General features: G+C 40.2%; 1 protein-coding gene across 1 annotated transcript in view; it reads left to right on the forward strand.

The window, feature by feature from the left end:
- LOC112251626 (calcium-activated potassium channel subunit alpha-1-like) overlaps positions 1-25061 on the forward strand; it is a 350091-nt gene that overhangs the window by 273273 nt on the left and 51757 nt on the right. The window contains exons 17-18 of the mRNA XM_042299053.1: positions 9840-9926; positions 10212-10288. Of these exons, the coding sequence (XP_042154987.1) occupies positions 9840-9926; positions 10212-10288 (164 nt within the window). The remainder of the gene's footprint in view (positions 1-9839; positions 9927-10211; positions 10289-25061) is intronic.

Below are 25061 nucleotides of genomic sequence, written 5' to 3' on the forward strand. Positions count from 1 at the left end.
TGATAGTAAAACCATTGTCAGTGCCATCTAAACTGCATATCTCTCTGATAGTAAAACCATTGTCAGTGCCATCTAAACTGCATATCTCTCTGATAGTAAAACCATTGTCAGTGCCATCTAAACTGCATATCCCTCTGATAGTAAAACTATTCTCAGTGCCATCTAAACTGCATATCTCTCTGATAGTAAAACCATTCTCAGTGCCATCTAAACTGCATATCTCTCTGATAGTAAAACCATTGTCAGTGCCATCTAAACTGCATATCCCTCTGATAGTAAAACCATTCTCAGTGTCATCTAAACTGCATATCTCTCTGATAGTAAAACCATTGTCAGTGCCATCTAAACTGCATATCTCTCTGATAGTAAAACCATTGTCAGTGCCATCTAAACTGCATATCTCTCTGATAGTAAAACCATTGTCAGTGCCATCTAAACTGCATATCCCTCTGATAGTAAAACTATTCTCAGTGCCATCTAAACTGCATATCCCTCTGATAGTAAAACCATTCTCAGTGCCATCTAAACTGCATATCTCTCTGATAGTAAAACCATTCTCAGTGCCATCTAAACTGCATATCTCTCTGATAGTAAAACCATTCTCAGTGCCATCTAAACTGCATCTCTCTGATAGTAAAACCATTCTCAGTGCCATCTAAACTGCATATCTCTCTGATAGTAAAACCATTCTCAGTGCCATCTAAACTGCATCTCTCTGATAGTAAAACCATTCTCAGTGCCATCTAAACTGCATATCTCTCTGATAGTAAAACCATTCTCAGTGCCATCTAAACTGCATCTCTCTGATAGTAAAACCATTCTCAGTGCCATCTAAACTGCATATCTCTCTGATAGTAAAACCATTCTCAGTGCCATCTAAACTGCATATCTCTCTGATAGTAAAACCATTCTCAGTGCCATCTAAACTGCGTATCTCTCTGATAGTAAAAACTAAATGAATTCATAGATGTAGTCTGTGTAATAAAATCAGCTCTTGAGATTAAATCTAAGTACCTCCAAGTTTACTAAAGTGATCTGAAGGTCTTCATCTTTTTCTCGGAGTGCTACAGCAAGTACTTTCGTTTTCCCATCATAAGGTAGACAGACAGCAAATTGAGACACACACAGAGTGTACAAAACATTAGGAACACCTGTTCTTTCCATGACAGACTGACCAGGTGAGTCGAGATAAAAGCTATGATCCCTTATTGATGTCACTTGTTAAATCCACTTCAATCAGTGTAGATGAAGGGGAGGAGACAGGTTAAAGAAGGATTTTTAAGCCTTGAGACATGGATTGTGTGCGTGCCATTCAGAGGGTGAATGGGCAAGACAAAAGTTCCTTTGAACGGAGTAGTAGGTGCCATGCACACCGGTTTGAGTGTGTCAAGAACTGCAATGCTGCTGGGTTTTTCACACTTAACAGTTTCCCGTGTTTATCAAGAATGGTCCACCACCCAAAGGACATCCATCCAAGTTCACAGAACAGTGTGATGCATTGGAGTCAATATGAGCCAGCATCCCTGTGGAATGTTTTTGACACCTTGTAGAGTCCATGCTCTGACGAATTGAGACTGTTTTCTTTTTCAACATTTTTAAAAATGATTATACAAATAACACAGACAGAACAGGTAGAGGGCAAAACATACACAGATCCCCTACCAAATCAAACCCACCCCAAATGTTCCAACAGAGTCCCACACTGAATTGAGGCTATCCTGAGGGCAATATAATGAAGGTGTTCCTAATGTTTTGTCCACTCAGACTCATAATATCATTTTTCATCTCTCCTTTTATGTTAATAACAACTGTTTGATTTGGGGTTGTTTTCTTGTTGTTTGCAGAAGCAGAAAGCGGTATGCCCTCTTCCTTATCTTTCCCTCCAAACTTCCACCCCACTCCACCACTTTAGAGTTGCTGACTATGGGTTTAGGTTCCCAAGGATACTTTCCCAAACCCTATCTGAAAATGGGCCAATTTCTCACTCTATTTTTGATTGTCTTCCTTGTGCCTAATGCACTAACTTCTTTGCAGGCAGAGAGAGGATAGTTGAATTTGACTCGTTTGTTTACTTGTTGATTTGTCTGTGACGTTGTCGATGTGCCCAGGCTAACACCGTTTCCTCCATTTCTACCTCCTGTTTTGAGTTTCTTTCCGTCTCTCGCGTTGTCAGTCGTTCTACTTAATTTCTCGCTCACTTCAGTTCTTTTTCAGTGTTTTCAGTTAGTCGTAATTGTGTGAACGTGACTGATTTATTATTTTTTTCACAGTGCTTCTTTGTTTTAGTGTTATGTTCATCATCAAAACACTACTTCACATGTGTATCGTTTTTGATAGTTTCCTCTCACATATCAGTCAAGAGACACATTGCTGATATCTGAACCCCAGAAGGGTTTATTGATGGATAAGATTATTTTAGATTTGTTGCACATTTTGGTAATATTATGGAATCGATGGATTGATTATATGTCATTGCAGCAAGCAGAGTTTGACACAAACTCATGTTTTATTGATGATACCAACAGCATTTTGTTATGTCATGTCATATCTTAGTCAAGGGTCCGTTAACTTTGGATAACTTAACATTTATCCAATGGAATTGCTCAATTTTAGTCCACGTTTTCCATGGGTGCTGCTTCATACTATTTCATCCCTTTCTTACTGTTGTATGTCTGTGTCCGTGTGTGAATAATGTGTCCTGTGTGTGTGAGAGTATATGTGTGTATGTATACGTTGGTGTGTGTGTGTGTGTGTGTGAATAATCTTTCCTGTGTGTGTGAGAGTATATGTGTGTATGTATACGTTGGTGTGTGTGCGTGTGTGAATAATGTGTCCTGTGTGTGTGAGAGTATATGTGTGTATGTATACGTTGGTGTGTGTGTGTGTGCGTGTGTGAATAATCTTTCCTGTGTGTGTGAGAGTATATGTGTGTATGTATACGTTGGTGTGTGTGTGTGTGAATAATCTTTCCTGTGTGTGTGAGAGTATATGTGTGTATGTATACGTTGGTGTGTGTGCGTGTGTGAATAATCTGTCCTGTGTGTGTGAGAGTATATGTGTGTATGTATACGTTGGTGTGTGTGTGTGTGTGTGTGTGTGTGTGTGCGTGTGTGAATAATCTTTCCGGTGTGTGTGAGAGTATATGTGTGTATGTATACGTTGGTGTGTGTGTGTGTGCGTGTGTGAATAATCTTTCCTGTGTGTGTGAGAGTATATGTGTGTATGTATACGTTGGTGTGTGTGTGTGTGTGTGAATAATCTTTCCTGTGTGTGTGAGAGTATATGTGTGTATGTATACGTTGGTGTGTGTGCGTGTGTGAATAATCTGTCCTGTGGGTGTGAGAGTATATGTGTGTATGTATACGTTGGTGTGTGTGTGTGTGCGTGTGCGTGTGCTTGTGTAGTGTGTGTCTCATTCACCTTGTTCCCCCATACCTGTGCGTCTCCAAGTAGATGTTATCAAGTGAGGTCACTTCCTGTCAGTTTGGTGTTTACGAAACAATCCAACTGCACAGAAGTTACTGCAACAGTCTGCATCTACGTACCTGTCTCTTTATCTGTACTGCGGTGGCTTGTGTGTTTTACAAGTGTCCTACTCACGCTGTTTGCTAACGGCATGCTATAACACTCCATCACATGGGATGTGTGATGCTTACCTTGTTGCTCACAATATGAGGTTTTGATACATTTTGGGCCTCTATGCAAAATTGGGCGAAAATTACATTTTGTTATGTTTCTTTGTTATTAGATCTGAAATTGGTAAATTATGTGAAATCTCAGATTTGGGCAGCAATGTGTTTTTTGTAGTGGCTTAGTTTATTTTTTTATTTTCTCTAAACAGCATGTGAAACGTGAAGCCTGTTTTCTACTCTGGGGGCCGTTCAATCTGATGTAAAGCTCAATAGTGCAACTCTAAACTTAAGTTTAGCAAAATGTCATGTTGTTTTGCTGTCGCTATTGATTACAGCTTTATAATTGATCCAATCACCCCCTTATTGTTTAAATATGTTGTTCGTAGAGCCCAGAGGAAAGATTTGTATCATTTGCAAATTAGTCTATAGTTTTCAGCTGCTCTCAGCTATTTTCTGAGCCTGCATGCACTTTTTACACATCTTGTTTGTATAGACAAGTCTTCTCAAATGTGTCAGTTTAGTACAACAAACTAAAAACGTACAATTAATTTTTTTATTTAATTAGCCAAGTCAGTTAAGAACAAATTATTATTTACAATGACAGCCTAGGAACAGTGGGTTAACTGTCTTGTTCAGGGGCAGAACGACAGATTTTTAACCTGTCAGATTCGATCTAGCAACCTTTCGGTTACTGGCCCAACGCTCTCATCACTAGGCTACCTGCCGTCCCAAATGCAGTAAATGATCAGTTAACTAAAGAGTTGGTCAAGTAAAATAAAGTAGTGGTAAATTAAAGGGTAAATAAAGTACAACCAGGTATTAGTAAGTCAGAGTTGAGCATAAACGTTCAGTACAATAAAGTATTAGTAAACACAGGATTGGGAAATTAAATCCTTGGTAAAGTATACTAATGCCTTAGGAAAGTATAATAAAGTAAAGCCAAAGTAAACAGAAAGTGAAGTATTGGTAAAGTAAAGTATTGGTAAAGTAAAGTATTCGTAAAAGTAAACTATTTGTAAAGTATTAGTTAAGTTAGTAAGTAAGTGTTAGTATTTTCCCTTTCGTCTGGGCTCGGAGACCAGGGGGGTTGTCCCCTGACTGTCGGTCTGTGTGTTCCATTTGTCAGTCTCTCAGTCTGCACTCCCATCATTGATGATTCCTACCCACAGGCAACCATTAATGAGCTGGGCGTGTGTGTGTGTGTCGTCCACTCTCGTCTCAGTCTAATTCAGGGGGAATGATACAGCCAGTCCGTACAGGCACCCTACACACCATTCAAATCTTCAATATTTACTGTAGACGTATGTTTGAGGATACAGTAAGGATTAGAGGGTTAGAGAGAATTTTGAATATGAATATCACTTATCCATTAGATAACATTAGATGGCCATTTTCCCTCAGCTACTTGGTAATTAAATACTTCTCCCTAATTAATCAAAATGGACATGGATAATGTTAAAATAAATTGCATATCACATTTCTTAGCTGAAATACACTAAAGCAGCACTGTAACAATATTATTTTACTATAACAGCACTAGTTTACTATAACACTACTAGTTTACTATAGCAATACTAGTTTACTATAGCAATACTAATGTAATAAAGCAGGACTAGGTTACTATAGCAGTACTAGGTTAATATAGCAATACTATACTAGGTTACTATAGCAATACTAGTTTACTATAGCAGTATTCATTTATTATATATAACACTACTAGTTTACTATAGCAATACTAGTTTAATATAGCAGTACTAGGTTACTATAGCAGTACTAGTTTACTATAGCAATACTAGGTTACAATAGCAATAATGGGTTAATGTAACAGTACTCGTTTACTATAGCAGCACTAGTTTAATATAGCAGTACTAGGTTACTATAGCAATACTAGTTTACTATAACACTACTAGTTTACTATAGCTATACTAGTTTAATATAGCAGTAATAGTTTACTATAGCAATACTAGTTTACTATAGCAATACTAATTTAATATAGCAGTACTAGGTTACTATAGCAGTACTAGGTTAATATAGCAATACTATACTAGGCTACTATAGCAATACTAGTTTACTATAGCAGTAATAGTTTATTATATATAACACTACTAGTTTACTATAACAATACTAGTTTAATATAGCAGTACTAGGTTACTATATCAATACTAGTTTACTATAACACTACTAGTTTACTATAGCAATACTAGTTTAATGTAGCAGTACTGGGTTACTATAGCAAAACTAGTTTACTATAGCAATACTAGTTTACTATAACAATACTAGTTTACTATAACACTACTAGTTTATAATAGCATAACTAGTTTACTATAGCAATACTAGTTTACAATAGCAAAACTAGTTTACTATAACACTACTAGTTTAATATAGCAGTACTAGGTTACTATAGCAATACTAGTTTAATATAGCAGTACTAGGTTACTATAGCAATACTAGTTTACTATAACACTACTAGTTTACTATAGCAATACTGGTTTACTATGACACTACTAGTTTACTATAGCAATACTAGGTTACTATAGCAATACTAGGGTACTACAGCAATACTAGATTGCTATACCAATACTTGGTTACTATAGCAGTACTATTTTACTATAGCAATACTAGTTTACTATGGCAATACTAGTTTACTATAACACTACTAGTTTACTATAGCAATACTATACCAGTTTAGGTTAATATAGCAATACTATACTAGGTTACTATAGCAATACTAGTTTACTATAGCAATACTAGTTTACTGTAGCAGTGCTAGTTTACTATAGCAATACTAGTTTACTATAGCAATACTAGTTTACTATAGCAATACTATACTAGTTTACTATAGCAATACTAGTTTACTATAGCAGTACTAGGTTACTATGGCAATACCAGTTTACTATAACACTACTAGTTTACTATAGCAATACTATGCTAGTTTATTATAACACTACTAGTTTACTATAGCAGTACTAGTTTACTATAGCAGTACTAGGTCACTATATCAATGCTAGATTACTATAACAATACTGTTTTACTATAGCAGTACTAGTTTACTATAACACTACTCGTTTTCTATTGCAATACTATACTATTTTACTATAACACTACTAGTTTACTATAACACTACTAGTCTACTATAGCAGTACTATACTAGTTTACTATAACACTACTAGTTTACTACAGCAGTACTATACTAGTTTACTATAACACTACTAGTTTACTACAGCAGTACTATTCTAGTTTACTAAAACACTACTAGTTTACTACAGCAGTACTATACTCGATTTCTATAGCAGTACTGGGTTACTATGGCAATACTAGTTTACTATAACACTACTAGTTTACTATAGCAATACTAGTTTACTATAGCAGTACTAGGTTACTATATCAATACTAGGTTACTATAACACTTAGTTTACTATATCAATACTAGGTTACTATATCAATATGATAATACGCTATATAACAACACTTAAGCCTTTATCAGATTTGTCCTATTCCTCTGTAGTGTTAGTCTGAGAGGCTGTTCATTCCCTAGCATTCCACTGTCCATTACTAACCCAGGTAACAGTATCGAACTGTAGTGTAACACTCACTGTCCAGTAATAACCCAGGTAACAGTATCTAACTGTAGTGTTCGTCCAAGAGGCTGTTCATTCCCTAGCATTCCACTGTCCATTGCTAACCCAGGTAACAGTATCTAACTGTAGTGTAACACTCACTGTCCAGTAATAACCCAGGTAACAGTATCTAACTGTAGTGTAACACTCCACTGTCCAGTAATAACCCAGGTAACAGTATCTAACTGTAGTGTTAGTCCGAGAGGCTGTTCATTCCCTCGCATTCCACTGTCCATTACTAACCCAGGTAACAGTATCTAACTGCAGTGTAACATTCACTGTCCAGTAATAACCCAGGTAACAGTATCTAACTGTAGTGTAACACTCCACTGTCCAGTAATAACCCAGGTAACAGTATCTAACTGCAGTGTAATATTCACTGTCCAGTAATAACCCAGGTAACAGTATCTAACTGCAGTGTAACACTCCACTGTCCAGTAATAACCTAGATAACATTATCTAACTGTAGTGTAACACTCCACTGTCCAGTAATAACCCAGGCAACAGTATCTAACTGTAGTGTAACACACCACTGTCCAGTAATAACCTAGGTAACATTATCTAACTGCAGTGTAACACTCACTGTCCAGTAATAACCCAGGTAACAGTATCTAACTGCAGTGTAACACTCACTGTCCAGTAATAACCCAGGTAACAGTATCTAACTGCAGTGTAACACTCCACTGTCCAGTAAAAACCCAGGTAACAGTATCTAACTGCAGTGTAACACTCACTGTCCAGTAATAACCCAGGTAACAGTATCTAACTGCAGTGTAATATTCACTGTCCAGTAATAACCCAGGCAACAGTATCTAACTGTAGTGTAACACTCACTGTCCAGTAATAACCCAGGTAACATTATCTAACTGTAGTGTAACACTCCACTGTCCAGTAATAACCCAGGTAACAGTATCTAACTGCAGTGTAATATTCACTGTCCAGTAATAACCCAGGTAACAGTATCTAACTGCAGTGTAACACTCACTGTCCAGTAATAACTTAGGTAACATTATCTAACTGTAGTGTAACACTCCACTGTCCAGTAATAACCCAGGCAACAGTATCTAACTGTAGTGTAACACACCACTGTCCAGTAATAACCTAGGTAACATTATCTAACTGCAGTGTAACACTCACTGTCCAGTAATAACCCAGGTAACAGTATCTAACTGCAGTGTAACACTCACTGTCCATTACTAACCCAGGTAACAGTATCTAACTGCAGTGTAACACTCACTGTCCAGTAATAACCCAGGTAACAGTATCTAACTGCAGTGTAACACTCACTGTCCATTACTAACCCAGGTAACAGTATCTAACTGCAGTGTAACACTCACTGTCCAGTAATAACCCAGGTAACAGTATCTAACTGCAGTGTAACACTCCACTGTCCAGTAAAAACACAGGTAACAGTATCTAACTGCAGTGTAACACTCACTGTCCAGTAATAACCCAGGTAACAGTATCTAACTGCAGTGTAATATTCACTATCCAGTAATAACCCAGGTAACAGTATCAAACTGCAGTGTAACATTCACTGTCCAGTAATAACCCAGGTAACAGTATCTAACTGCAGTGTAACACTCACTGTCCAGTAATAACCCAGGTAACAGTATCTAACTGCAGTGTAACACTCACTGTCCAGTAATAACCCAGGTAACATTATCTAACTGCAGTGTAACACTCACTGTCCAGTAATAACCCAGGTAACAGTATCTAACTGCAGTGTAATATTCACTATCCAGTAATAACCCAGGTAACAGTATCTAACTGCAGTGTAACACTCACTGTCCAGTAATAACCCAGGTAACAGTATCTAACTGCAGTGTAATATTCACTATCCAGTAATAACCCAGGTAACAGTATCTAACTGCAGTGTAACATTCACTGTCCAGTAATAACCCAGGTAACAGTATCTAACTGCAGTGTAACATTCACTGTCCAGTAATAACCCAGGTAACAGTATCTAACTGCAGTGTAACACTCACTGTCCAGTAATAACCCAGGTAACAGTATCTAACTGTAGTGTAGCACTCACTGTTCAGTAATAAGCAAGGTAACAGTATCGAACTGACTGCTGAGGCTGCAACCACTCCATAACAACAACAATTTTAATTATTTCTGACCCCCCCCCCCCTTCACTCCTCCTACCTCTGCCCATACATCCACTCCAGAACCATGGTGAAAAAGAAAAAGAATTCAAATTGACCAACCAACTCATGCTGTTGTGCATTCTGTCGATCTGTGTGATTAGCCTCAGAGAAGGTGGCAAAACATGGAAACCAGGTGTTTTTCCACCACACTATACCACTATAACACCTCCATACAGTGGCCTGCTAGCCTAGACTGTAGAGCATTTACAAAACATCCATTATAACTACTCCAAACTAAACAACTGGAGACTGCAGAAGTTGTGATTTCATTGACCAATCCGATCAGGCTGCTCTAGCTCGCTGGTCATTGTACTGTAGCTCCAGCCAGAGGGTTGATGATGTGTGTGTACCATTCCTCTTGATTAGCGCGTGAGTGTGACTCTAACGACCATAACAGCTTCTAAAGAGTGTGATGTCATCTATCTCCCATTACCCAGCATCCTCATCAACCCGGGGAACCACGTAAAGATGCAGGAAGGAACTCTGGGGTTCTTCATCGCCAGTGATGCCAAAGAAGTAAAGAGGTAATGGCTATCATCCCACCATCACGGAAAAATACAGAAAACGGCACAGGAAAAGTCTGTTTAAAGCCTTGCCTGGGTTTTCTGTGTTCATTCTCTTGGTGGCTAAAAGGAGATTAGGCATTCAACTTCTCTAAATATACTGTTAAAAATAAAGGTTTCATTGGTAAAAGTAACAGCCAGCTGGTAAAAGCCAATTCCAGGTCAACCTGGTGAAATGGGTCAAACTCACAAGGTGAGTTGCAAACTGAGATGATAAATGTCTATGCTGCTGTTTTCTCCCCTCAGAGCATTTTTCTACTGCAAAGCTTGTCACGATGACATCACAGACCCCAAACGGATCAAAAAGTGTGGCTGCAAACGACGTGAGTACACCCACGCCCTGCCCTCAACACAATCACTCACCCCTCTTATGACCCTCCTCTCCTCCCATCCCCTCCCCCACCTCCCACTGTCGCTGAATTAGGATTAGGATGTGCTATATGAATGATGTCATATCCCTCACTGTTTCTCATAGGAATATCATTTTACAGCTATAACTATATTGTTTTGCTATTATACACTTTGAAATGGAAATTGTCCCAGTGATGACCTTGAGTCCCATTTGAAAGTGTAATAACTGTGATCACAATTCCTCAACCTTCATTGTGGTATAATCCAAAATCAATGCATGATAATATTATTTATTAAATCCAAAAGAAGTACAAGCAACATTCTGCACATTTAGTTTGATTTATTAATTTCATGACTAAAACATGTAACCTGATCATGTTATGTATCATAATGACAAAACTAGTTAGAAGGGTGGACTGAAGTCTGGAGGCGGAAAGGGATCGAGAGAGAGAGTTGTCAGTGTGCTAATGATGGAGTGAGTATGAGTGACAGAAGTAGCTGAGCAGACGAGGCTAGGCTGTCAGGTCACCATAGCGACTCTGTAATATGGGCAGAGGTATCGACCTCAGTCAGGTGGAATAATAAATGAACCAATGGCGTTCCTCTGCTCAGGGTTCATGGGGTCAGACAACCACATACCCTATTGGTCAAACCATACAGAATCAGAACACCGTAATGGTCCAGGCATACTACCATAAACTTCTGCCAGCGGGGGATGACTTGGAACATGACCCTTTTTCTCAACTTGTACTTTTGATCAGACTGGGAATTAGAGAATGTTTACCAGGGTTGGGCTCAATTTCTTTTCAATTCAGGAAGTAAACTCATTGAGGAAAATAATATACACTAAGTCGTATTTTCAGTCTACTTCCTGAATAGGCTGAATTAAAAGCATTAAGGGCCTTATTACTATCTGACCTACATGGGCCCTTGTCCCAACATGTTAAATAGTTCCACCTCCTGCAGTCTCCATACATCTAGAAAGGTCAGCAACAATTACAGTAAGCAGCCTACGCCCAAACAAACACACAATCTCCACTGTCCTTTCCCTTTGTGTCATCTCACTTATTCAGACTAAAGGCCTGGTAGTTTGTCAGGTAGAGAGAACCAGAGACCTGTATTGTCTGATTATCACTATAAGGCCAAACGGAGGCAAGCTGAGCTGTACTGGGCTGGCCTGGTTACACATCCGCCACAGTTTCTGCAACCGTGCTGGAATGGACAATGTGAAAATATATATCTGAGCCAGCACTGTACGGTTTGGGTTGGCCCCATAGTGTGAATCAGGCATTGGTCCAATAGTGTGAATCAGGCATTGGTCCAATAGATTTACTGTACCTGAAACGAGACAGTTCTATTGTAGATTATTTTAGTTTCTATGTCTCTGTTGTATTACCAACAGGAGGGCCACATGTAGAGAGATGACAGTTCCATTACTAGAATGAATGTTTGTCTTCTGTTAGTTCAGTTTTGTTTCTGTTGTTGTTTGTTTTGTCCGGGTTTTTATGACCATTGACATGTTGTTGATGTTATTTCCTTCCCCTGCTGCCGGTGGGAAACACCACTACTTTATTTAACCTTCTCTGGTAGTGATTTACTGTGAGTAAAAAAACACGGGTTCCCTCCTACCCAGAGTGCAGTGCGAGTGTCTCTTCTCTTTCTCTGCCAGCTGTATTCTATGTTGCATGTTACCGGTGTAGCGTTTGCATCCTTCTCCCCGCCTCTCATCTTTACACTGTCCTGCCTCAGACCAGACCTGAATTCAGCAGAACCCAAACTCACACCTACATCTGATTATCTAGTCTGTCTCCTCATAGGCTCATAGTCTAGCCCGGCCTCTGACTCCCTTAGTATGACAGAGTGTGATTTTATTATAGGAGAAGTGCATGAACTCTCTTCAACATTTTTGCCTCAATATTATATTAGAAACCCAATCCTACGCCTTGTGTCTTCAGCTTTCCATGAGTCCTCCTTACCCTCTCTCTAATCACACACACTGAGTAAGTTGAAAATGGAATGTCAAACGCAGATTGATATTGGTAATGCTAGTCATGGATTTCATGGATTTAAGAGAGACATCAGGAGGGGGGAGAGAAAAAAATAAAACAATTTAGATTCAAATTAATCTTCTCACTCTGAAGCTATTTTTTTACACTATTTTCAGAAAAGCGTAAAGTGTTCTTGTGGGAAGTTCTGGAAATGATTCAGCTCAGCAAGCAATGTCTCCAAAACACAATCAAAACCATCTGGTTGTACCCCCCTCACCCTCCACTCCCCTCGCTGCTTTTAGTTCCCCTCCCCACCCCCAGTACTTCTAGCCCCCCTCGCTGCTCCCCAGTTCTCTGGTACTCTGCCCAGCTCCAATCGTACCACTACCCAGAGTTCACCAGTGCATTAAGAATTGAAATATTGTCGCCCCCAGCCCCACTGTAATTCATTTCAATTCTAGATGGTCGCCAGGGCCTTTTTACTCGCTGTCATCAGTGCCCTGAGTGAAAGAAAACTGCTTTACGAGAGAGTGCTTTAACTGTACTGCATGCTTCATTGCTGTACTGCTAGTTGGCCACTAGGTGGCGATGTCTTGCCATAGTCCTGAATGTAGCCTTATCGAAGGAAACTGACACTGATGTCCTCAGAAACCTATTCAGCAAGAATATTATGAAAAACAGGGTGTTTTTCAGTCATAGACACAGAATTACTAGAATGGTAAAAAAAAGGCCCTTAGACCACTGTAATTGAACTGGAACACTCATCACAGACCCATTGATTTTAATGGAATGAATGTTCTGGTAATACTATTTCTATGGTTACAGTAAACAGTGAAAGGGATCATTTCATTAACTCTTGGCTGTGTTTTATGGTGTTTGTGTTTTGGTTTGGTTGAGATGTGTCTGAACACAAAGTGAGTCTTTTGAGGAAAAACTTTTCTTTGTGTTACACATTCCTCTATTTACATTTGTGCTTTGCAACATGATACAATAACTGGATGAAAGTCATAAAAGTGGCTTTAGTTTATTTAAAAAAACATTTTATATAAGTATCCATGTTATCCATGTTATTATGTTATTAAGTTTGATTTACTATTCAAAGTCAACACGGCTCATCACGTTCTTGCTAAATAGGGTTGTCTTTCACTTTAGAGGACCAGTGACCATAAGTATGAGTTCCATTAGGACATCCTTCTCACTATTGATATTCAACTTGACTTCTGTCTTTGTATGTTTTGTCTGGTGGAATGTTGAATGTGACATATGAAAACAAACTGACAGCGTAGTGGTGTGTGTGTTAACAATCACCTTTCTTTGACAAAATGTACACAGACAGTCATGTTCATGTTGACTCTTGTGGTGAAGAATGTCCTAAAAGGGACACCGTAGTAGGCTAGATCAGGGTAAAGGGTATGTGTGAAGTCATTTGTTCAAAAACATTGTCATGTTGTGTCGTGTTCTCCATCTCCTCCTCCCATCTCTTGATGATCCAAAATTACCACCACACGTACTGTGTTCAACTGAATACCCACCTAGAAAAAAACTCAGAAGTAAAATTCAGAGTTCAGCATGAAAACGAACAAATAATATAGTTCAGCATGAAATGACACACACTGCTCGCATCTGGCATGCCTCCAAACCTTTTCTGCTCTGTAAACAGGTACCCCACTCCACACCCTTTAATCGCTATGATCTCTCTATGCATGCTTATGAATGTTTATAAAGCACTTGTGCATGCTGTTTATAGGACACACAGACCCTGATGGGGCCAGGCCTCGCTCTCCATTCTCTCTCTGGCTACAAACCCTCCTAGCCACATATGGTTAAAACAGTAAAGGTAGACGTATAGTTCTCCCCAGAGAGAGGGAGAGAGTGCGTTTCTGTGATCGTGTTAGTGTGAGTTGGCATCCTGGCACAGAGATAATGGGAACCAGGGACTGTTGTCTGTCACTGAACCAGAGCCACAGCAATCTAGAACGGCTTTCACTACCTACCGCTCCTCCTGGGGTTAAGATCTTGACACATATATACACACACACACGCTTCAAATGTGTGATATACATCATGTACATGCGCAGTAACTTGCAAATACAGTGCATTCGGAAAGTATTCAGACCCCTTGAGTTTTTCCACATTTTGTTACGTTACAGACGTATTCTAAAATTGATTTTTTTTTTATCCTTGTCAATCTACACACAATATACCCTATAATGACAAAGCAAAAATAAATAAATAACATGCCTTATTTACTTAAGTATTCAGACCCTTTGCTATGAGACTCTAAATTGAGCTCAGGGGCATCCAGTTTCCATTGATCATCCTTGATGTTTCTATAACTCCATTGGAGTCCACCTGTGGTAAATTCAATTGATTGGACATGATTTGGAAAAGCACACACCTGTCAAAGCAAAAACCAAGCCATGAGGTAGAAGGAATTGTCCGTAGAGCTTCGAGACATAATTGTGTTAAAGAAACAGATTGGGGAAGGGTACCAATTTTTTTTTCAGCATTGAAGGTCTCCAAGAACACAGTGACATCAATCATTCTTAAGTGCAGAAGTTTGGAACCACTAAGACTCTTCCTAGAGCTGGCTGCCCAGACAAACTGAGCAATCGTGGGAGAAGGGCCTTGGTCAGGGAGGTGACCAATAACCAAATAGTCACTCTGACAGAGCTGTAGAGTTCCTCTGTGTAGATGGGAGAACCTTCCAGAAGGACAACCATCTCTGCAGCACTCCACCAATCAGGCCTTTATGGTAGAGTGGCCAGACGGAAGCCACTCCGTAAAAGGCACATGACAGCCCACTTGGATTCTCTTGTCTGATGAAACCAAGATTGAACTGTTTGGCCTGAATACCAAGCGTCATGTCTGGAGGAAACGTTGCACCATCCCTACGGTGATGCATGGTGGTGGCAGCATCATGCTTTGGGGATGTTTTTCAGCGGCAGGGATTAGGAGACCAGTCAGGATCAAGGGAAAGATGAACAGAGCAAAGTACTGAGAGATAATTGATGAAAACCTGCTCAAGAGCTCTCAGACCTCAGACTGGGGCGAAGGTTCACCTTCCAACAGGACAACGACCCTAAGCACACAGCAAAGACAACACTGGAGTGGCTTCGGGACAAGTCTCGAAGCTCTAACCCCTCTGGCCCAGCCAGAGCCCAGACTTGAACCCGATCGAACATCCCTAAAGAGACCTGCAAATAGCTGTGCAGCGACACTCCCCATCCAACCAGACAGAGCTTGAGAGGATCTGCAGAAATGAATGGCGGAAAATCCTCAAATACAAGTGTGCAGCGTCATACCCAGGAAGACTCGTGGCTGTAATTGCTGCCAAAGTTACTGAATACTATATATATTTTTATAAATTAGCAAACATTCTTATGTTTTACTTTGTGTTTATTTAACCTTTATTTAACGAGGCAAGTCAGTTAAGAACAAATTCTTATTTACAATGACTGCCTAGGAACAGTGGGTTGACTGCCTTGTTCAGGGGCAGAACAACAGAACGACAGTTACCTTGTCAGCTCGGGGATTCGATCTGGCAACCTTTCAGTTACTGGCCCGACGCTCTAACCACTAGGCTACCTGCCGCCCCTCTATGGACCATTCCTTTGTTGCTTTGTCATTATGGGGTACTGTGTGTAGATTGATGAGGGAGTTAAACAACTTTAGACATTTTAGAATAAGGCTGTAAGGTAACAAAATGTGTAAAAAGTCAAGGCGTCTGAATACTTTCCCAATGCACTGTACATACACACCCTCTCAAGCCTTTCTGGAGGAGTGCTGCTGTAGTGAAACTCTTGTCCTGCTAGCATGGAATGGCCTGGCCAGTCTAGCCAGTAGATTAGTGTGATGGATCCTAGACCACGGCTGCCGCAGCTGCATGAGGGGATACAGGTACGTGATCCACACCTTTAGCCGGACGGATAGAGGATGTTATGATCTGTTATGTTTTGAATGAAACATTATATGTCTGTATGAGGTTTGCTGCTGAAGACATTGTCCATGCTACTCTCTGGCCCTGAATGACCTCCCCCCCTCCCATTCCCCTCTATCCTCTCCCCCCTTTACCCCACTGTCATATTTGCCTTTATACCTGTTATGGCATTTTCAGCCTTAGGACACAGCTTGACCCTTGACCCTGAGACCATTTTGACTAGCCAAATTGGACTACAACTTTCAAGTTGTTAAAAACTTTATTGATCAAAACAAGACTTTGGGATGAAATTGAAAGAGCTTAATTTGACCATGGCAATATATTGCACACAATTGTCACTGCAGTTTGGCACTCTTGCCATATATGAAGCACCCTAATATTTTAGGCAGGGGTTGGATCCAAAATGATTTTCCAATCGTTTTGTTTGAAACAGAACCCTTTTTGTACTGTTTTTTAACCTGTCAAATCAACATAGTTTTTACATTTATAGCTCATTAATTTACTCCACCAATTATCAAGGATAGAGAGGCTACAGAATGGGTAGATGTTTACATGTTTCATTGGTCGTATAAAGTGCAGGCGCGAGATGCGACTGAAATTTCAATGGTGGGCAGAGAGTGAGAAAGATGGGTGGACGTAAAGAGGGCTTGGCTTGAAGAGCTAAACATCATGACGTCAATTGGAATGTGTTTAGTTTATTACTAGCATCAGAACTTCACTTATAAAATAATTATATACGAGACATGAAAACAATTTTCGGAACAAAAAAATTGTTCTCAAGATTTAAAAATAATGGTTCGGTTCCGGAATACTAGAGATGACTTTCGGTTCTGTTTCTGTTCCTTGAAAATTGTTGTTCTTTTATGGTTTCCTTTTTTGTTTCCTGAACCGGTTCCAACCCCTGATTATAGGTGCCCTTTACTGGGGCTCAAGCCTGCGTGAGCTGGTATCTAAAGGCTTTGCATTTATTATCTTTATGGACTTACCTTCTGGCTTCCCTGGATGACTATTTCACCTTTTGCCATTAACCTGCTGCTTTTCCTCTTCCTCTCATCCCAAAACATGCCTGTAGCCAAGATGTCCGTCTACAAACAAATGAAACTGGCATGTTGTTTTGATTGCGGCCGTTCAGAGCGAGACTGCTCTTGCATGTCAGGCAGTGTACATAGTAACATGGACACCCTACAGAGGGCCTACCCACTCTCCTCTGTCTCTGTTCATGATTGCGCAACCACTTTACGTGCCTGTAAGTTACACCGCCCAACACATGCTGTTACATGTCTGTTCTGTGTGTGGACCATGTACCTTTGTGCTTTATCCGTAACGTTGTCCATGTGGCGTAGCTTCCATAGTTGCTGTTGTTGCTTATTTAAATGTATTTGTGATAATATTGTTTTTGAATTTGAGTAGTATTTATTATTATATTTTCTGTGGGTTGTATTGGGTGGCAGTGATGGTGTTGCTTTGTGGTGCTGCTCTACTGTAGCTGTTAGCTCTGTGGCTAGCGCCTGCTACATCCGTCAGCCACTCGGATGGGGACTGCTATTAGACAGTTGGTGTTTTGTGTGTTATATTCTTTCAAATACTGTATATTATCTATAATTATGATGAAGAAAAACATGACTTCGTTGAAGGGATGATTTATTTCTGTTTATTTGTGTTGTTGTTTTGTCTTACTTTGTTTATGAAGGCATCGCAAGCCTATAGAGGAACCTCCTTGCTAATTGTGTTTCTGTTCTGTTCCTGATCATTTTATTTCACGCACACAGGACTGACTTGTGCAGGAACGAGAGCCGTGTTCATCAACTGATATTCATATATAATGTAGATATGTAGCATATCAAGTGGGCTTTATCTTACTACTGAACAAGATGACATCTTCATACACAACGGGAAGCCAATGAGGGCAATGGCAAAAGTGGAGAGTTGTCAGAAAAATATGAAAACAGCACAGTGACTGTTGAAGTTTTAAGAATCCTAAATATTTTTTATTCCCCATTGTTTGCTAGCTGGTTAGCTAGCGCACGCTCATTGACCACCATTGAAAACATTGCAATTAACTAGCTAGCCAGTTAATATAACTTGTATTCTCCAAATGTACACTACCGGTAAAAAGTATTAGAACACCTACTCATTCAAGGGTTTTCTTTATTTTTTTGATTTTCCACATTGTAGAATAATAGTGAAGACATCAAAACTATGGAATAACACATGGAATCATGTAGTAACCAAAAAAGTGTTAAACAAATCAAAATATATTTATATTTGAGATTTTTCAAAGTAGCCACCCTTTGCCTTGACGACAGCTTTGCACACTCTTGGCATTCTCTCAACCAGCTTCACCTGGAATTATTTTCCAACCGTCTTGAAGGAGTTCCCACATATGCTGAGCACATCCCAAACCATCTCAATTTGGTTGAGGTTAGGGGATTGTGGAGGCCAGGTCATCTGATGCAGCACTCCATCACTCTCCTTCTTGGTAAAACAACCCTTACACAGCCTGGAGGTGTGTTGGGTCATTGTCCTGTTGAAAAACAAATTATAGTCCCACTAAGCCCAAACCAGATGAGATGGCGTATCGCTGCAGAATGCTGTGGTAGCCATGCTGGTTAAGTGTGCCTTGAATTCTAAATAAATCACAGACAGTGTCACCAGCAAAGCACACCCACACCAACACACCTCCTCCTCCATGCTTTACAGTGGGAAATACACATGTGGAGATGATCCATTCATCCATACCGCATCTCACGAAGACATGGCAGTTGCAACCAAAAACCAACTTGGGCTCCAGACCAAAGGACAAATTTCCACTGGTCTAATGTCCATTGCTCGTGTTTCTTGGCCCAAGCAAGTCTCTTCTTCTTATTGGTGTTCTTTAGTAGTGGTTTCATGCAGCAATTCGACCACGAAGGCCTGATTCACGCAGTCTCCTCTGAACAGTTGATGTTGAGATGTGTCTGTTACTTGAACTCAGAGGATAAGTTCATTAGAGGTTGGTAACTCTAATGAACTTATCCTCTGCAGCAGAGGTAACTCTGGGTCTTACATTCCTGTGGCAGTCCTCATGAGAACCAGTTTCATAATAGCGCTTGATGGTTTTTGCGACTGCACTTGAAAAAAATTTCAAAGTTCTTGAAATGATCAGGATTGACTGACCTTCATGTCTTAATGAGTAATGAGTAATGATGGACTGTCATTTCTATTTGCTTATTGAACTGTTCTTGCCATAATATGGACTTAGTACTATTTGGTAAAAGACCATTTTCTGTATACCCCCCAACCATGTCACAACACAACTGATTGGCTAAAACGCATTAAGAAGGAAAGAAATTCCACAAATACATTTTTAACAATTTGCCAGCAGCATACCACCCTGCATACCACTGCTGGCTTGCTTCTGAAGCTAAGCAGGGTTGGTCCTGGTCAGTTTCTGGATGGGAGACCAGATGCTGCTGGAAGTGGTGTTGGAGGGCCAGTAGGAGGCACTCTTTCCTCTGGTCTAAAAAAATATCCCAATCCCCCAGGGCAGTGATTGGGGACACTGCCCTGTGTAGGGTGCCGTCAATCGCATGGGATGTTAAACGGGCGTCTTGACTCTCTGAAGTCATTAAAGATCCCATGGCACTCATCATAAGAGTAGGGGTGTTAACCCTGGTGTCCTGGCTAAATTCCCAATCTGGCCCTCAAACCATCACGGTCACCTAATAATCCCCAGTTTACAATTGGCTCATTCATCCACCTCCTCTCCCCTGTAACTATTCCCCAGGTCGTTGCTGCAAATGAGAACATGTTCTCAGTCAACTTACCTGGTAAAATAATGGATAAATTAACAAGGCACACCTGTTAATTTAAATGTATTCCAGGTGACTACCTCGTGAAGCTGGTTGAGAGAATGCCAATATATGCCAATCTCCAATATAACACTTCTTTGGTTACTACATGATTCCATATGTGTTATTTCATAGTGTTGATGTCTTCACTATTATTCTACAATGTGGAAAATAGTACAAATAAAGTAAAGCCCTTGAATGAGTAGGAGTTCTACAACTTTTGACCGGTAGTGCATGTTAACTAGCTTAGGAGTATAACTCACATCTGCTTTTGACATCAGAATACGATTTGAGTACTGGTTATCTCCAAAATTGTTAAGTAGCTTTGACTGCATGTTGACAGTTTGTTCAGAGCCTGTTGCTAGCCACAGTACAAACTTACTTTTACCATGTTCCCGTGAAGCAATTCTAATGACAGTCCACCACAACATCATTTCTGATTAGCAAGGGGTAGGTAGTATGTGTTTAAAAAAACACAGTTTGAGATCCTTGTGTTTGAGATCCTTGTGGGTTTTCTCCATTGGTGTCCATGGGAAATTGGACTTCCCAGGAAAACCAGGGGGGTGGGGCTTAGCGATTTATTGGCTCTTCACAATATCCCACCCTCTTTTGTGGCCACGGAAATACTTTTCCAGTTATCTTCCGATCGTGTCCCTCAGCCATGTTTCTCATCCAGCCCCAACCAGCCAACAGATAGGGATTGAGGGAGCTAGCTACTCCCCACGATTAATGGAAAGAACTCTCTCTTTTCCCAGACTTGATTGTTGTCCCATCAAATGACTTCCTCCTCTTCCTCAGTAATCAGGAACCCAGGAAAACATGTCCTGTTTCCTTGAAGGGATAGGTCACTTTTTTAAGTTGTAGCTTATTTACCGAGGGTGTTGTTGTTTCATCCACATTTTTACATTTGTTAGTTGGTTATTTAGCAACATCCAGATTGCTAGTGGAAACAGATTAAACCAGTGAGCGGTGCATTCAAAAGCGTGGGAACTTAGCTCTCTGTTGCTCTTCTATCCCCATCTGATTTTCTCCTCAGCATTCTCCCATCATCTGGTAGTGAGCTCAGACTAGATTAGTGTCAACCGGCTGATGTTGAGTTTTTCCTCTTGTAGGTTGGTGGGCCACTACTCTCTATCTGCACCTATAGCTGGCCATTCTGGATTACTGATCTCTTTCCTCCGTCAGCCCCTCCTAGGATTTCAGGGAATCTTCCTGCCTTGGATTTCGTCCTGTTCTCTTTATTAAAGGGGAAATCTGCACTCGCTTCAACCATTTTTGGACTTATAAATTAATGATATGTACCCATTGATTCATAAAGAATATAACTTACCTCATGAGCTTAGTTCAACTGTCGGCCATCATCAGCTCCATCTATGAATTTGCAAATGGTTACATTTCTCCAGCCCCATCCCTCAGCTTTTTACCGAAAGGGGTGAACATGCTCTGTTATTGTTTCAACTGAGGATTTCCCCATTTTACTCTGGAGAGAGAGAATAGGGTCGCAATGTCTGTTAAGGATCGCAGTCATTGGATTTTCTCTCTGTCTTTTTTCTGTCTGTCAGGGTGGATAGGATGTCTCTGATAGGATGTCTCAGATCACAACTTCATTCACATCTGAAATGGATTTTCCTCTCTGGATAACTGGTTTCTTTTTGGATAGTGTTTTCTTATTTATTTAAAGTATCTGCGAGGCACTTCACGTCGTATGTTATTAACATTTTGTTACATGTTACATTTTGATCACATGTTATGCAGAGTTGTTTGCCAATTGAAATAGTAGACATGTGAAACGCATAGCTCTGTCTAAATCTAAAGTGGTTGTGCTTCTTCCTTAGTAAGAGCAGTGATTCAGCTAGGAGGTGAACCTTGTAGAGTTCATCTTTGGGACAGACACACTGTTTTTGATCTCTCAGGGTATTGTTTGTCCCAGCTTATACTTTTTCTGGGGACCATCTGGGGTTCGAGCCTGGGGGCTGGGGCTGCTGGGGCTGGGTCCTGCTGGGGCTGGACCTGCTGGGGCCTGCTGGGGCTGGACCTGCTGGGGCTGGACCGGCAGGGGTTAGGGTCAGGAGAAGGGGTTTGGACCTGAAGCTGGGTCTGTGTGCTGTGAGCAAGTCTGGGTCTTACTTACGGAGGAAGGGAGGTGTGTGTGTGTATGTATGTATATATGTGTGTGTGTGTGTCAGCAGCAGGCGTTCCTTATCCAGCCTGACGTGGAAATTATGTTTGCATTTTCATTTCTCTGGCCCTGCTGGTCCATCACCGAAACCTGCTCTGACAGCTCCTGTCCACCAGGCAAGCTTGGTTCCCCCTTCTCCCAACCGTGTTCCTCTGTCGCACTACCCCTCAGACGCTAGCCGGTTAGCCTGCCGCCTCTACGGACGCGGGCAGATCGATAGCGACAGATGCCAGAGCCAGCGAGGGTCCCTGTTTGAGGGTGTGTGTCACAGGGCAGCCCTGGGCCTTCACTGTGACCTTTACTGTTGACGACAGAACAGAGCAGGGAGGGATAATATAGCTAGCTAGCTCACTGTCTGACTCATCCCAAATAGGACCCTATTCCAAATATAATAGGACTCTATTCCCTATATAATAGCACCATATTCCCTATATAATAGGATCCTAATCCCTCTATAATAGCACCCTATTCCAAATATAATAGGACTCTATTCCCTATATAATAGCACCCTATTCCCTATATAATAGGATCCTATTCCTTATATAGAAGTACCCTATTCCCTATATAATAGCACCCTATTCCCTATATAGTAGCACCCTATTCCTTATATAGAAGCACCCTATTCTCTATATAGAAGCACACTATTCTCTATATAGAAGCACCCTATTCACTATATAGTAGCACCCTATTCCCTATATAGTAGCACCCTATTCCTTATATAGAAGAACCCTATTCTCTATATAGAAGCACCCTATTCTCTATATAATAGCACCTTATTCCCTATATAATAGCACCCTATTATCTATATAGAAGCACCCTATTTCCTATATAATAGCACTCTATTCTCTATATAATAGCACCATTTTCCCTATATAATAGCACTCTATTCCCTACATAATATGACCCTATTCCCTAAATAGTTGGACCCTATTCCCTATATAGTTGGACCCTATTCCCCATATAATAGGACCCTATTCCCTATATAATAGGACCCTATTCCTTATATAATAGCACTCTACTTTCTATATAATAGCACTATATTCCCTATATAATAGCACTCTATTCCCTATATAATAGCACCCTATTCCCTATATAGTAGCACCCTATTCCTTATATAGAAGTACCCTATTCCCTATATAATAGCACCCTATTCCCTATATAGTAGCACCCTATTCCTTATATAGAAGCACCCTATTCTCTATATAGAAGCACCCTATTCCTTATATAGAAGCACCCTATTCCCTATATAGAAGCACCCTATTCTCTATATAGAAGCACCCTATTCACTATATAGTAGCACCCTATTCCCTATATAGTAGCACCCTATTCCTTATATAGAAGCACCCTATTCTCTATATAGAAGCACCCTATTCTCTATATAGAAGCACCCTATTCTCTATATAATAGCACCCTATTGCCTATATAGTAGCACCCTATTCCCTATATAGTAGCACCCTATTCCTTATATAGAAGCACCCTATTCTCTATATAGAAGCACCCTATTCTCTATATAGAAGCACCCTATTTCCTATATAATAGCACTCTATTTTCTATATAATAGCACCATTTTCCATATCTAATAGCACTCTATTCCCTATATAATATGACCCTATTCCCTAAATAGTTGGACCCTATTCCCTATATAGTTGGACCCTATTCCCCATATAATAGGACCTTATTCCCTATATAATAGGACCCTATTCCTTATATAATAGCACTCTACTTTCTATATAATAGCACTCTATTCCCTATATAATAGCACCCTATTCCCTATATAATAGCACCCTATTCCCTATATAATAACACCCTATTCCCTATATAATAGCACCCTATTCCCTGTATAATAGCACCCTATTCCCTATAATAGTACTCTATTCCCTATATAATAGCACCCTATTCCCTATATAATAGCACCCTATTCCCTATATTATAGCACCCTATACCTTATATAAAACCGCCCTACTCCTTATATAGCGCCCTATTCCTTAAGCTCCTGAGTGGCGCACTGGTCCAAGGCACTGCATCTCAGTGTAAGAGGTGTCACTACAGTCCCTGGTTCGATTCCAGAGTCACATAGGGTGGCACACAATTGGCCCAGCGTCTTCCGGGTTTGGTTGGGGTAGGCTGTCATTGTAAATACGAATTTGTTCTTAACTGACTTGCCTAGTTAAATAAATAAAAATAAATAAAAATATAGTAGTACCCTATTCCTTATATATTGCGCATTACTTTTGGCCAGAGCCCTCTCTTGTATCCTTCATACAAATAACTATATCCACTTTATCTCATTTGTATTACTCTTTGAACTGTGAAATACCCGACTCAAACGACTGACTCAGAATGACTCAGTGACCGTGTTTGAATACCCATACTAGTGTTCTACATTCTTAAACTGCATACTATGTATGCATACTATGTACTCATTGTAACATTCTATTTAGCACATACAGTTTAGTAAAAAGTATGCAGTATGCCACAGCCGCAACGCAGTAGATGCTCCTAATTGGCTGAATATAATAGGAATTTAGTTATAGGCCTACTCAGGTTATAGTCAGACTATCACATTCTACCTAATGGAGTTACAGGCCTACTCAGGTTGGTTATAGTCAGACTATCACATTCTACCTAATGGAGTTACAGGCCTACTCAGGTTGGTTATAGTCAGATTATCACATTCTACCTAATGAAGTTACAGGCCTACTCAGGTTGGTTATAGTCAGACTATCACATTCTACCTAATGGAGTTACAGGCCTACTCAGGTTGGTTATAGTCAGACTACCACATTCTACCTAATGGAGTTACAGGCC

Source organism: Oncorhynchus tshawytscha, linkage group LG16, assembly GCF_018296145.1.
Source record: "Oncorhynchus tshawytscha isolate Ot180627B linkage group LG16, Otsh_v2.0, whole genome shotgun sequence".
NCBI lineage: Eukaryota > Metazoa > Chordata > Actinopteri > Salmoniformes > Salmonidae > Oncorhynchus > Oncorhynchus tshawytscha.